The following is a 14,243-nucleotide window of genomic DNA, read 5'->3' on the forward strand; positions in this document are numbered from 1 at the left end:
ACAGTATGTCATGTGGTTCACTTCATATGTTTAGATGAGAATGGTTGTTTTTTTGTTAAGCGTAATAAACCCTAAGAAAACACTTGATTGTTTTCCAGTAAGTCCAATAAAAGAAATGCTGAATGAGAGATTGCATTGACTTATAGAAGCTGTGAAACCGAGGCTAAAGTTTTCATTAGCTCACATTAGGTAACTCTAGCTAACACTAGTCACCATAAGCTACGTATCATACTAGACCAAGTGAGGCAGGGTCATGTCTAGAAGGTAATCCGCGAGTTTGGAAACTCTCGCGAGATGGTTGAGGTTATAGGCATTGATCTCGAATAGTTAAGGTTAGGATGGATCGTCAGAGAGCAAGTCTCGCAAGAGTTTTTGCAAATGTCAGATCAGATTTCACAATTTGCGGGTTACCTTCTAGACACGAAGGCAAGTAGCAAAACTGTGTATTGAGGGGAGAAATTCAAAATTATTTATAATTTTAACTACTGATTTGTAAGAGGAGGAGATTTGTTATTTCAATAGTTATAGTCTAAGAATGATCTTATTCCACACTGTGTGACAGTAGCCTATACATATATCCGCTTGCTCCAACGCGCCAACTCTCCAACGTGCAAATACAATTTCCTTAACATGCAGCCGGACTTAATTTGGCACCTTTGGAAGCTTTACGATCCCCACCAGAATAAAAGACTGTGCGTTTGAACCGGCCGCAGAGCACGAGTTTCTAAAGTTTGTAAAGTTTGTAAAGACGATACTATCTGTGTTTGTAGCTCTGCTGGCTGTGCAGCAACAAAGTCTCTACAAAAAATACATCTTAAAATGAACATGATGATGTTTTTATTATTGCAGGGTCACAGATCAACTTTAAACCCTCTGCAAATAACTTCAGGCTGCAATTTGGCACCGGTTCCTCTCCTCCCCCTCTCCCCCTCATCAATAGTCAAAGACCCTCTTATGTGAGATTATATAATGTCTCGCGACTCTTTTTCACAACATTTGGCTTCATGTGTGTACCGTCCTTCAGCCCTCCTTCGCTCCCACAAACCTGCCGACCCCTCACCCCTCTTCCTCCTCCCTCAGTTTAAGTTCTCCCCCTCCTTCCATCCTTCTCATCCATCACTTTTTTTCAGTTTCGAACGTACCACACAGGCTTCATGTGGTATGAGAGAGGGGGGTCAGCGCAGGAGGAGGAGTTTTGAGGCCTTCGGCTCACCTGAATAATACCTTCTTTGTGCGCTTCGGCGTTATAAAGGTCCACTCCGATGCTTTCTACCCTTGCACACCTCAACCTTCTGTGTGGATACATCCATTCACACCATCCCATACCTTCATTCATCCATCACCAACACACCTAACGCCATGAGCGCCAGGATGAGAGTGGCGCTGCTGTTTCTGGCAGCAGCTGTTTGTGTGTCAAGCGCTCAAACCAACAACAGCAGCAACAGGCAGGAGCAGCAACAGCAGCAGCAGCAGCAGCAGCAACGCAGCGTCTGGGATGAGCCCATCAGATTCAGCACCAAGGCCAAAGACTCCTGCACCATGGTGGTTTCCGGAGCCGGGGACTATACTCGCCTGCGCGTCACCTGCAAAGGTCCGAGCCAGGGCCAGACCGCAGGACGCTCCTACTACTGCGACTTCCAGGGCAAACCCAACCTGTGTCGCGCCTACAACCTCAACCCTCGCCACTACTTCACCCAGATGATGTGGGACATGAGGAAGCTGAGCCACGCCTGCCAGGGACCCAAAGTCTACCGCCCAGCCATGTGCAAGAAATACCCCGACGAGGCCCAGATGACCTTCCTTGCCTCCTGGCCCAAGACCACCACCCCCAAGCCCTCCAGGCCCGCCCAGGAGCCACGTAAACCGGTGGTGCCAGCCCAGAGCAAGCCCGTCACTACTCCTAAACCTGTCAAGCCCCAGCAGCAGCCCATCAAACCGCAGCCAGGCAAGGGCCCCCAGACAAAGAAAGCTACCACCAAGCCCGGGAAGACCACTAATCGTCCCACAGAGCAGCCCGACTCCAAAGCCTCCCGCATCGCCAACGAGTACTGCTGGAAGAGCTTCCACGGCGTCTGCTCCTACTTCATCAGCTGGTTCCAAAACTGAGGCGATACTGCAGATACAGGTGGGTGAAAAATGAAGAAGAAAAGAAAAGTTAGAGATAAAAGTTTAGTATAAGAGGCAGGCTGGATAAGAAAAGAGAAAGACAGAAATGTGTGGTTGTTTTGGTGTGGATGAATTGAATTGTGGATGAAATGAGCCAAAAAATCATCAGTAGTGGTAGAAGTGATTTCTTGCATTCACAAGAGAAGCAAACTTTACCCTAAAATTAATCACAAAATCACAATTTTTCCTTATTTCAGGTTGAAAACACCAGCGTCGCAACTATTCTCGACTATCTTCGACCTCTCCAGGATCAGCGTGGGAGCCTCTGAAGTGATTTCGTCCCAACACTGCAGCATCTTACGGGCTGAGCCAAAAAACACTCGACCTACACTTGTGTACGGTTAGTGGATGACTGCTTGTGCTGTCATGTAGTGCACATGTCTTTTTTTTATAAATCTGTAAAACACACAGCAAGGCAAAAGGGAAAATATGGCAGGCATGTGATTTTGTTTGTATATGATGTAATACTCGTGTCACATAAATGTTCCAACAACATGTGAAGGTAAAGAGAATAAAGTCAAAGTGGAGACCTTTCTTCTTCTTCTACTGTGTCACTCTGTTCTCTTCTGCAAGTTCATTCATTCAAAAGGACTTCTTGTTTCTCTCCGTCGCCGGCTGTAACAACATGTCTGCAGCCCGGCTGAGGAAGTTGTTAACGTGCAGACACAGACTGCAGTAAAGATAATATACAGAGGGATAAACACTTTCTTTGTATGAAGCGAATGAATTGAGTCTTGAGAGCTACCGTGTGCAGGAACAGAGGGGGTCTGTGTGTGTGAGGAGGAAACCAGTGTGGCTGCAGCACCGGTGTTGTTTAACACACAGACACACATATAATGGATGAGGGCGGAGGCTGCAAATCACTTTCACTCATCACAGTGAGTGGAGCTACTTTTTATAACATGATTTAACCTCTTAACAGTGCGTTGTTTAAACTAACAATTAAATTAATACAACAATGTAAAAATACTCTATTTAAAGTAAAAGTCCTGCATTCAGACTCCTATTAAAGCTTCAGAAGGCAACAATGTTTTTGACGTCATTGTGCAAAGATTTCATTATGAACTTTCAGCATATTGTAATTCAAGTTGTCTGAGAGAAAACTAGACTTCTGCAGCTCCTCATGGCTCTGTTTCCAGGCTTTAAAAAATCTAGCACGTGACGGAAGACTTTGACCAATCACACGTCATTTCAGAGAGAGAGAGAGTGTTCCTATTGGCTGTGCTCCAGCTGGTGGGCGGTGCTTGGTATTTCATCAACTGATCTCAACATAGCTGCCGGGTCACAAACTTTCTCATTTTACAGCTAAACAGAACACTACAAGATGTTTCTGAAAACATTTGAAGTGAGAAATAGGCATTACAGTAACAGAATATTGATTCCTATTCGATCAGCGCTGCCTAGTTTGATCGTTTTATCGGAGTTTGTGAGTGACTGACAGCTGCTCGGAGACGGCAGGCTCCAGCTCAGCTCTGATTGGTTGTTTTCCTCCGGTCTGTGAAATCTTGCAGATGTCATTAGGAGCACCGGAGGACACAGAGGCACATGATTTTTTTCAGAACCTGTCTCATGCACTACCGTCAGGATATAGTGAGTGTTATAAATATAACTTTTTTTAATCATATTTGCTCCATTTCTACCCACTGCTGCTTTAAGTAAAAGTACAGAAGTAAAATGTACCTAAATTATTAAAAGTAAAAGTACTTGTCCTTGTATCCCAGAGAAATGGACATTATTGATAATCCAGATGCATCAATGCATAAGCAGCATCTGACTGTTGCTGAGTGAGTTGGAGCTCGTTTTAACTACTTTATTTACCGTTAGGTGCTGTAGTCCAGCGGTTGCAAACCTAGGGGTCGAGCCCCTTTCAAAGGGTCACGAGATTAATCTGGAGGGCAGGAAAGAAGAAAAAACAAACATTCTTGTTTTCATATTTTGGACTTTTCTCTTATCTTTGCTTTTTTGCTGAAATATTTTACCTCTTTGATCCTTGAACAGTTATTTAAATGAAATCATCTGAGAAGTTTAGAGGGGAAATGCTAGCAACTCATTGACCTCTGAAACATGATGAGGGGCGAAACCCACATATACTTATACTATATATATATACTATATTTTCTGGATAAAAAGCACTCTAACGTCTACATTTCTCAACCGATTTCACTGAGTTGTTTTTAAGCATTTATGATCTACCTACGTGGACTACTGTAAGTTAGATAAGCTAGCTAGTGTTGGGTATTGTTAGCCAATCCTCGACCAAAGCTATAGATCTTCATGTCTAACATAATATTGTGTTTAAAACTTGAAATTCACGATACGCGTCTAATATCGCAAACAATACAGCTGATGTCGTGTCTTGGGTTTTGGAACAGTTAATGTTAACTCTCAGCAAAATTTAGATAACTTTTTTTATTCAACGCTATTTAAAGTTACTTTAGGTGCGCTAACATATATATTATATTATATTATATTATATTATATTATATTATATTATATTATATCATGTTATATTATATTATATTATATTATATTATATTATATTATATTATGTTATATTATATTATGTTATATTATGTTATATTATATTATATTATATTATATTATATTATATTATGTTATATTATATTATATTATATTATATTATATTATATTATGTTATATTATATTATATTATGTTATGTTATATTATATTATGTTATGTTATGTTATGTTATGTTATATTATGTTATGTTATGTTATGTTATGTTATATTATATTATATTATATTATGTTATGTTATGTTATATTATATTATATTATATTATATTATATTATATTATATTATATTATATTATGTTATATTATATTATATTATATAAGGACATCTCTTGAGCGTCTAGCAGCAATTAAATCTCTGGAAGGTAGTGGAGTAGAAGTATAAAGTAGCATACAATGTAAAAAAAGTTTATGAGCAGTTCTTGAGTAAATGTACTTAGTTACTTTCCACCACTGATCACATGTATTTACGGTTATTCGGCCATGTTGAGGAGGCTGCTGAACCACAAGATGGTGCTGCTGCTGGGCGCAGAGAGGACACACACACACACACGCACACACACAGCTTCTACTGTTTACTTACAGTAAATCCTCCACTACTATTTCCGATACAGTGACTCATTGATAGTGTAACTTGTGAGATTATTGGACTCGTGCCCACATGAGTCTTTATTTGGCTCCTTCCTTGTTGCAGGATGTCTTTGTTCCCACCTTCAGCAGCTGCGTCACTACAGGAGTGAAACATGATGACACAAGGTGTGGTGGATTCATTCACCTATCCTTTAGGATTAGTGGTGTGATGTAATCGGATATGTGGGTCAACTTCACTGCATCAAAAACACCACATTTACAATATAAAATACGAAGATAAGAATGTATAATTTAGTGTACAGTTCCTTCTATTCAATGTTGAGCAACTAAAATCAAATTATAAGCTTGTTTTGTTGAATATGAGAACTCCTGAAGGCTCTTCTTACTTGATGTCATTTTCTTGATGTCATTTGCATCAACATTACATCACATTCAAGGAGCTTTATTTTTTTATCCTAACATCCTACAATAATCCAAACGTGATTTTTTTTATCTAATTTCTATCGTTTTTTGCCCTTTATATGAACAAATAATATCTGATTTCTACTAGAGGACCCAGGCATCGGCCATATAGACGGTCACCTTAGGCGCCACCTTCTGGGGGGCGCTGATCGCCCTATAAAATAAAGATTTCTGCATTGAGGTAACAAATGAACAGAGAAAGAAATACACTTTTCACCACTGTAACTCTCTTTTTCATCTGCCTGGCTGCACTTATGTGATAATAAAAGTGTAAACTGTAGTGAAACAAGCTAAACACTTTTAAGCCAACAATATTAGGGACAAATTGTTTATTTATATTATAATAAATACAGTTATTTATGAACATAAAAATCTTAATTTTTGTCTTAAAACCATTGTGATGTCTGATGTGTGTTGCGTTTTGCGGGGCTAGGGTCATGATTCTGGGAGGGTTGAACCTTAACCTTAACTCTAGAGTGATGCCGCCTGTGGCAGTATGGAGACACTGCTACAGGAAACTGTCCAAATATATTGTACTGTAAATAAATGATAATTAAACAGAGTAACTTTGGGCTTCTTAGTGTTTGGTTGGATGATTTAAGATTGTTATAACTGGAGAGAATCAAACAATGGAAGTAAAGATGTCAATAGGCACATACTAGATAGGCCTTGATGAGGCTTAAACTGTGACAGCTGAATTGAGTCGCCGTTAAAGATATTAACTATACACCTGTGTTTAAGGTAAGATAAGGTCTGTTGAAAAGAGGCTGCTGCTTCTGTTGCTGCTCGCTATACAACATCAGTTGTTTAGGCACCAGCCTCTGTTTAATTTGTAGTAACATAACTTTATTTATGTAGAGACAAGCTGAGTGGAAAGTTCACACAGTGTCTCATTTATGTCTGTAGACCAGAAAACGTTTCTTTACACTTCGTTTAACATGCGAATAGACCATATTATCATTTCATTTCTTACATTTTTCTGCTTTATTTGTGTGTATAAAAAGTGAAACAATATTTTTTACAACATTGAACTGTTCTGTAGGAATATTTTGAGTGTTTATCACCGTACATTTTTATAGGTGCCTAAAAAAAAAAAGGCACCATACATGTGGAGGAAGGGCAGCTTGAAGGGGGTTAAACACAAGAATACATAGAAAGTCTGCAAGCCATCAGCTGTGATTGTTGTAATAAAACAGCCTGTATAAAAGTGAGGCTGCCAACTAAAGAAGACGACTTCCTCTGACTTCTGATTGAGTCCATAAAGGAGCTCACTGAGTTAATGTCGGGATATGAAAGGAGGAACCGACTGAGAGTTTATGGGGAGAGTAGGAGCTGACATCTGGTGAATGTGTTACCGTTTGATAGATAACAGTTGAACAAAAGAAGTTAGAGTCGACAATGCAGTCAATGTCAGCATTAAGATGTCCCTAAAACAGTGTTTAACTATATCAAGAGTGTGTAAGGCCTTCAATTTAACCATTTTAGTTACACTAAAAGGGAAAATGTGTCACCTTTTATGTGGATGTCCAATCAGTGTTGATGGTAATTGTAGTTGAGTGAAGCAATAAATTCCTCAGTGCTGCTATATTGACAGACATGATGAGTTTTCCTGATCGCGGCCGTGCCGGCTGTGCCTACATGTACCAGGATGCATTGCGCGCGAGCTTGGATGTATAAAGAGAACTGGATACAGCGCTGGAGGCTCCCGTTCATTCCTATGAGAGTTGCTCAGTGGCGCATGAAGCCAAAATAGCTCAACTGTCGAGTGATAAAGTACCCGGATCATCTGGCGATCTTCTGCATCCATTGGGCCCATAGAGCAGGCGCAGTAGCGTTTCCTTAAACTCCGCCTCCCAGCCCCTCAGTCCAGCCTCGGTCTGGGTCTCATTCACGTGAACGGAGGAAGGGAAATAACTCTGGATTATGACTTGACTATGACTTGCCCCAAACTGCATGTGATTATCGTAAAGTGGGCATGTCTGTAAAGGGGAGACTCGTGGGTACCCATAGAACCCATTTTCATTCACATATCTGGAGTTCAAGAGGTCAAGGGACCCCTTTGAAAATGGTCATAACAGTTTTTCATTGCCAAAATTTAGCGTAAGTTTGGCGCTTTATCTGCTCCTTCACAACAAGCTAGTATGACATGGTTGGTACCAATGGATTCCTTGTTTTTTAGTTTCATATGATATCAGTATCTTCACTCTAGCTTAAAGAATGAGCCCGCTACAACCTACAAATCGCAAGTTGCATTAATGCGTCAAAGAAATTGGTGACCTTAAAACAAATTTGAGTTAATGCGTTATCATCGCGTTAACTTTGACAGCCAATACTAAAAACCCTAAATAAAAACAAATCGAAGACGAAGTGAAATATACGCATACACTACTACTTGACTTATTTACACCTCTTCACTTTGTTTACCATGTTCTGATTTGACTTTAATGGGGGGAAAAAATCATGAAAAACAGTTAGTATAAAATACAAAAATATAAACAATTCTTCCCCTAAAATATGTTTTCCACTTAATTATGACAACAAATGCATATAGCCTGCATAAAAAGAGAAACACATACAACAATGTGCATTTGTTTGATTTGTTTTTAAGGCATTTTAAATCTTCCATAAGAAAATGCTTCTTCAATCACAATCATGTTTGATTACCACTGTTCATACTTAATCTTACAGTAGCAGATTGTTATCACAGCCCCTTTTTACTTAGACGACACAAGTGAAGCCACATGTTGGGAGTTACCAGAGAGGATCTCCTCATGGTGGAGGGCAGCAGCGGATTGGTGGAGAGTTGGAGTCGAGCCTCCAAGAATGTGTGTGTGTGTGAGGTCTGAGGTGGGGTAATAATGTAGAAACCAGGCTTGTTAAAGTCATTTAGAATAAAATACAGTGTGTGGAAACATGCAGATCCGTCATCAGTGATGGATCACAGTCTCTTTGATCTTCAGTGAAAGCCTCTGTTGAAGTTCAGTTTGGAACATGTCAGGACAAAAAACACACATTCCCAAACAAACTACTGTCACGATCCTTCACTCAATGGAAGTGTGTGTGTGTGTGTGTGTTTGTGTTAGAGTGTGGGAGTTTGTGTGTGATTGTGTGTGTGTGTGTGTGTGTGTGTGTGTGTAATAGTGGGCGTGCCGCAGCATCTCTGTATGAAAGCCATGTGCGAGACCTCAGAGAGCCACAAGACCAGAAGCAGCTTTACGCACAGCAACACTCCTCATATCGGGTAAGTTAGACTCGGTGTGTGTGACTTTCTTGTATGTACTGTATATGTAGAACAGCCTCGGTACTTTACACGTCTTTGAATTTACTGCAGGCTCAAAAAACTCAGTTCTAATAGCACTTTTGTTGATGCGTAATAGAGTTACCACGAGATTGGCGTAAACAACTTTTGTTGGGGAAAAAGCATTAATTTAATGTAATATAATCTTTTTATTTTATTTTTCTGGATGTCTTTAGAGTAAAAAAAACACGTTTAATTATGTCCTGTGAGCAGACTTTAACTCATGTTAAGATTAGATTTATTTTTCACAAACTCTGAAATGAGGACATTTCATCTGAAGAGGGGGAAGAACGTAAGATTAGATTCATTTTTGTAAAGACTTATTTTATACAGTTATACATATGGTATTCTGCTCCTTAAGTTAGATCTGGAACTATATAATATGGCGCACCTTACTTGCTTGTAAGGGGAGTGATGATTAAGATTGGCGGAGTGATATGATGTAAGAAGTGATGTGCCACCTTTAAGTTATCGGTGTTTAATTGTCCCACAGTTGAGTTGAGACATTAAGGTGGATCATGTTGCACAGACGAAGCTCTTGCTTTACCCACAGCCCTACAGTAGTTTAATTCAGTAACAAGTAAGTTTATAGTTAAGGCAGCCAGAAGCCTGCTTTACACTCATTTAAAACACTGTTTTAGAATAGAATAGAATAGAAAGCTTTATTGTCATCGTATTAAATACAACGAGATTCACAGTTGCCACTTCTGATCAGTGCTTTAAAACAAATACTAAAAGACTAAACGAGGCAGATAAAACATATAACAGGTAAAAAACACACAGTTATAAAGCAAATAAAACAGGTAAAGTAGATGTAATACATAAATATAAACAGAAGTGTTACACTAGAGGTATAAAATATAAAAATAGATGTAATGTAAACAGAGGTAATTGCACTTTTGTGCCTGATGACCTGATTATTTCCATCACTGAAGCTCTGAACCTCTTTTTTTAAAACCCTCTTCTGTCCTTTCAGGTAATAAACACATTAGTCCTAAAAGGAACCATGTGTCTCCTGAAGACTTTGTCTCCCTGGTTGCTGCTGGTCTTCCTCGGTCTGCAGGTCTCTCTGTCCTCCGGTGCGCGCACCAAGACCAACCGGCCTGCAGTGAACGGCACTGGCAAGTTCTCCAACAAGGACGGGATGAAGTGCACGTGGGGGGCGCGATACGTCAGTGACACCGTCAGACTGTCGGTGAAGTGCGAGGACCCGGAGGCGCGCGTCACCGGCGGAGTCACCGACATGCAGTGTGAGTACAACGCCAAACCGCTGAGCTGTCCGGGTTACCTGTCCAACAACAAGGGCTTCTGGAAGCAGGTGGCGCGCGGCATCAAGAAGCTGCAGGGGAATTTGTGCCGCAACGAGCGCACGCTGCTGAGGATCTCCATGTGCAAGCGCGCTCCACGGGACACGCACTTCAAGCTGGACATGAACAGCTCCGTGGAGGGCTCTCAGTCCGGAGTACTGGAGACTACACAGCAGCAGACGTCTCCTCCTCCTCCTCCTCCTCCTCCTCCACCACGGAGCTCCGCCTCCACCGACAAGGCGCCCACCGGGACACCGACAGCGTGCACAAAGCGCGCGAACCACCGGAAAACGGCTGAGGAGAAGTGCAGCGGCTCGTGGGCAAGCGTGTGCAACTTCTTTCTGTCCATGCTGCAAAGCGACGACTGTTAACTTCAGGAGGAGGAGGAGGATGTGTGACACATTAGGACTGAATGTAAGGATGTATTTTTAGGACTCATTGTGTTTGTTTGGTTGCAGCAACACATTTTTCATTTTTAATCAATAATTGTCAGATTTTTTCTCTCCACAATGTGCATTTTACAGAAGTGAACTGAGTGATTTTACCACAAACGCCATTATGACATGTTTCTTTACTCATGCAGATGTGGATATTATCAGGTATTTATTAAAGGGACTGTTTGTAACTTTCAGAAATGCTTGTCAACAGCGACGCCTGTGGCCGTTAAGTCAACGAAAGTCAGCGTCGGGCTCGCGCTTGTGCTCGTGAGGCGACACACGTCAGCTAAAACCACAATATCACTCTATATTTCAGCTGCTTGGCAGTAATGTTAGCTGACCAGAGAAAGGTCTCTCCATGAATCAATGCTGATCCTAGTGTTGGCTTTTCCTGCTTGTGCGTCCGGGGCTGAAGCAGGAAGAGAAACGTTATCGTCTCCGACCGCGGTCTGAGGTAGACACCGGCATCCGGTCGGAGACGATAACACAACTCGTTGCGGAGCCCCGTCACTTCACAAGACACAGAAAACCTCTGTTGGTCTGGAGGAGCTGCAGCATTTATTTCTGCACAAACGTCCACTGTACATTCACTAGATATTCTCAGAGCTCCGAAGTCTTCTGCAGTGTGGAGTGTGCGCGCATGCACGTGAGGTGGAGCGAGAACGCGCGCGGTGTGTGAGTGAAGGCAAGCAGGCAGAGGAGCAGAGTACAGCAGAGTCTCCGACCCTGGAGACCAAAGCTACGGTCTCCCCCGCGTACTACGACCGCCGCCAACACTGTTTTGCAAGACGGGCTTCACTAGATATAACTTTGAGGTTTTGGTGCTTCTGTGTAGTTTGTGTTGGAGTCTGAGTGTGAACAGCGTAGCCACACGCGAGCGCGCATGGGAAATCGACCCGGTAGATTTATACGTGTAAAAAGTTACAAACAGTCCCTTTAAAGTTAAATTTTATGCTCCAGTACAATAAATACAAGATAAATGCAACATTTATCTGATGAGATTATATAAAATATGATTTTATTGTTACAGATTAAAATCAAAATCAGCTCAACTTTGACCGACTACACAATTAAAATGCTTCAGATCACACATCAATGCATCAGTAATAATACTCCAATAATTGGATATAGATACTTTTGATACTAATTTTGCTGATCAACCTTTTGTGTGTTTTTACATTTATTTTGAATATTTTGTTTTGACTTTTCACTCCAGCACTCCAAGCATCTTTCAAGTGTAAATTTATGACCACTACAAAACAACTAGAAACAACCACAAAGTAATGTTGCCCTGAAATGGTTTCAAAGTTTTGAATCTTGGATCTTGAGAATATTTTTTACTTGTAATAGAGTATTTTGTACAGTGTTTTCAAGCAAATAACACTTCTTGCCCTGAACTGATTGATTATTATAGTATAGCGTGGTACTGACTTTCTACCTCTGGTCAACTTCATCAATCAACCGTGTAAACACCACTGTGTATTTATGCACCATAAATAAATATTTTCTATTTATACAATGTGTCCTGTTGCCTTTGAAGAAATGAAAGACTTTGCGTGTGACATGTGGATTGTAAATGTGCCAAAAAAATACCCATTTATGAGTTTTTCTTCTCCTATTGAGCCCTGAAAATCGTATTTTCTTAAAACGAGTCAATGTGGTGGGCGCTTGGTAAAGTCTGATTGGCTACTTCCTGTCTTTAAGAGCTTTTGCTTTAGGGAGCAGATGCACAAGATGTCCCTCCAGCAGCACTGGTAACTCAAAAAGAAATAGAAATCAGAACGACTTAAGGCAATTCTAAGTTTTCTGGTGTTTGTGCAATGTGAACGTAATGTGCGTGACGTTAAAAGGTCGACAAACTAAATGAGGAGAAATGCACGCAACATCACGTGTAAACTATAAAGAAAACTAAAGTGAGAGCAGGAAGGTTACTGACATTTAATCAGCAGGTGCGGCCATCACAATGGTGTTGATGATATCCTGATACACTGCCTGAAAGCAAATTCCACGGAAAAGCCCTTCTAATAGAGGCTTACATTACACACACACTCACACACCTTACTATCATGAGCAAACATGTTACTAACGCTGCAATCCAGTATCTGTTCACACCAGATCTTTTATCAGGTCACTCTGACTCATTGACCTTTGAGTGTGTGAAACAAAACGGTCAAATTATGGACAGGAAGTCACTTTAACACCCACTTTAACAGCTCACCTACCGAAACGACTTGTCTGGCATGTTTATTTATAGATGTTAGAGAGAAAGATGTGAAATGTGTTTTTATTTAAATTCTATTTCAGTTATTCTCTGTTGTATAAAACACACGAAACAGCCACTAAACCACCTCAAGCACTTTCCATTTTCTTCCACAGAGCAGTAAAGAGGTCTCTTTTAGAAGTATTGGCTATGGAAAGTTATTGGTGTTAAGGCGCTCACTGGCACAAGCACACAAAAACACACAGAGATTATATATATCCTTAGATTTAGAGGCAAATGTCAGCATCTCTAAACCTAAAAACTACATAACTCCACCTTTTACAGGGGTTTAAAAGCCCACCCTGCATCTGATTTATAGCCATGCAGGTCCTCCGCTCTGTCCAAACTGATCCTGCAGCACATTATTATCCTGCTGGTGGATCTCTGTTTGATCAGAGGAGCCCAGAGAGAAAAGAAGTAAACCCACGTGAGGACTAGTAGAGGCGGGCAGGAGGCAGCCGATCCTTACATCACAGACACTCGGATGGTATCCTCATTTCCTTCTTGACCCCTTGACCTCTAACCTCTAACTACTTCCTCCTTCCTGGAATGTGTCCTTGAGCTCTGGTCGAAGGAGTCGGTAAAACAAAATCCCCTTTGTGCCATCAAAGAGAGCGGGCTTCCGTTAAAAGGTGGAAATCTCTCTTTCTTAAGTGTCTGTCTGAGGGGACAAAGAGCAGCGGGTCAGAGGTGAAGAAGGTCAGGAGCTGACAGGAAAGCATAAAATCCACATCTGGGGTTGCACTTGTTCAGGGATTACACACACACACACACATGTGCACACACAGCTGGATCATAACAGTCTTTACTCCCAATCTCCCCGTATAGAAACGGCTCCTAATGCAGCTGGCTGCTGTCACTGAGAAAGTAATTAGAGACCGCTGCAGGAAACCAGAGGACCCAGCCTTATATTTGGATGTACGATCACTCCACTGGTGTGTATAAAACAAGAGTCTTTCATCGTGTGTGTGTGGTGCTTTAACCTGAAGGCAGCAAATAGTGTAATTCACACAATAACAGTGTATTCTGACACAAAGTCGTAAAATAAAGTTGGGATGTTTTGCACTGAATACTTGGTTTTGTGACTAAAAGTATTGTTTTCTCAAAGCAAGTCAAAAAGTCTGCCTGTACAAACTATTTCACCATCATGCTTTAAAATATGTTTTTAAAAAAAGCATTTTCTGCCC

At 41.0% G+C, this 14,243-nt stretch overlaps 2 protein-coding genes across 2 annotated transcripts; both read left to right on the forward strand.

Moving 5' to 3' along the window:
• Positions 1 to 1,025: 1,025 nt before the first annotated feature.
• Positions 1,026 to 2,634, forward strand: fgfbp2b (fibroblast growth factor binding protein 2b). Its single transcript, XM_037764532.1, has 2 exons — positions 1,026 to 2,125; positions 2,364 to 2,634. Exon 1 carries the CDS (start codon positions 1,360 to 1,362, stop codon positions 2,104 to 2,106), a length of 747 nt encoding a protein of 248 aa, XP_037620460.1. The 5' UTR covers positions 1,026 to 1,359; the 3' UTR covers positions 2,107 to 2,125; positions 2,364 to 2,634.
• Positions 2,635 to 8,949: 6,315 nt separating this feature from the next.
• Positions 8,950 to 11,088, forward strand: LOC119485174 (fibroblast growth factor-binding protein 1-like). The gene is made up of 2 exons (XM_037764533.1): positions 8,950 to 8,995; positions 10,029 to 11,088. The coding sequence occupies exon 2, from the start codon at positions 10,059 to 10,061 to the stop codon at positions 10,728 to 10,730; it is 672 nt and encodes a 223-aa protein (XP_037620461.1). The 5' UTR covers positions 8,950 to 8,995; positions 10,029 to 10,058; the 3' UTR covers positions 10,731 to 11,088.
• The last annotated feature ends 3,155 nt before the right edge of the window (positions 11,089 to 14,243 follow it).

This window comes from Sebastes umbrosus, chromosome 3 (genome assembly GCF_015220745.1).
Source record: "Sebastes umbrosus isolate fSebUmb1 chromosome 3, fSebUmb1.pri, whole genome shotgun sequence".
NCBI classification, from domain to species: Eukaryota; Metazoa; Chordata; class Actinopteri; order Perciformes; family Sebastidae; genus Sebastes; species Sebastes umbrosus.

Coding starts and splice junctions, on each gene's coding strand:
- fgfbp2b (XM_037764532.1), top strand. CDS start 1,360: ATGAGCGCCAGGATGAGAGTGGCGCTGCTGTTTCTGGCAGCAGCTGTT.
- LOC119485174 (XM_037764533.1), top strand. CDS start 10,059: ATGTGTCTCCTGAAGACTTTGTCTCCCTGGTTGCTGCTGGTCTTCCTC.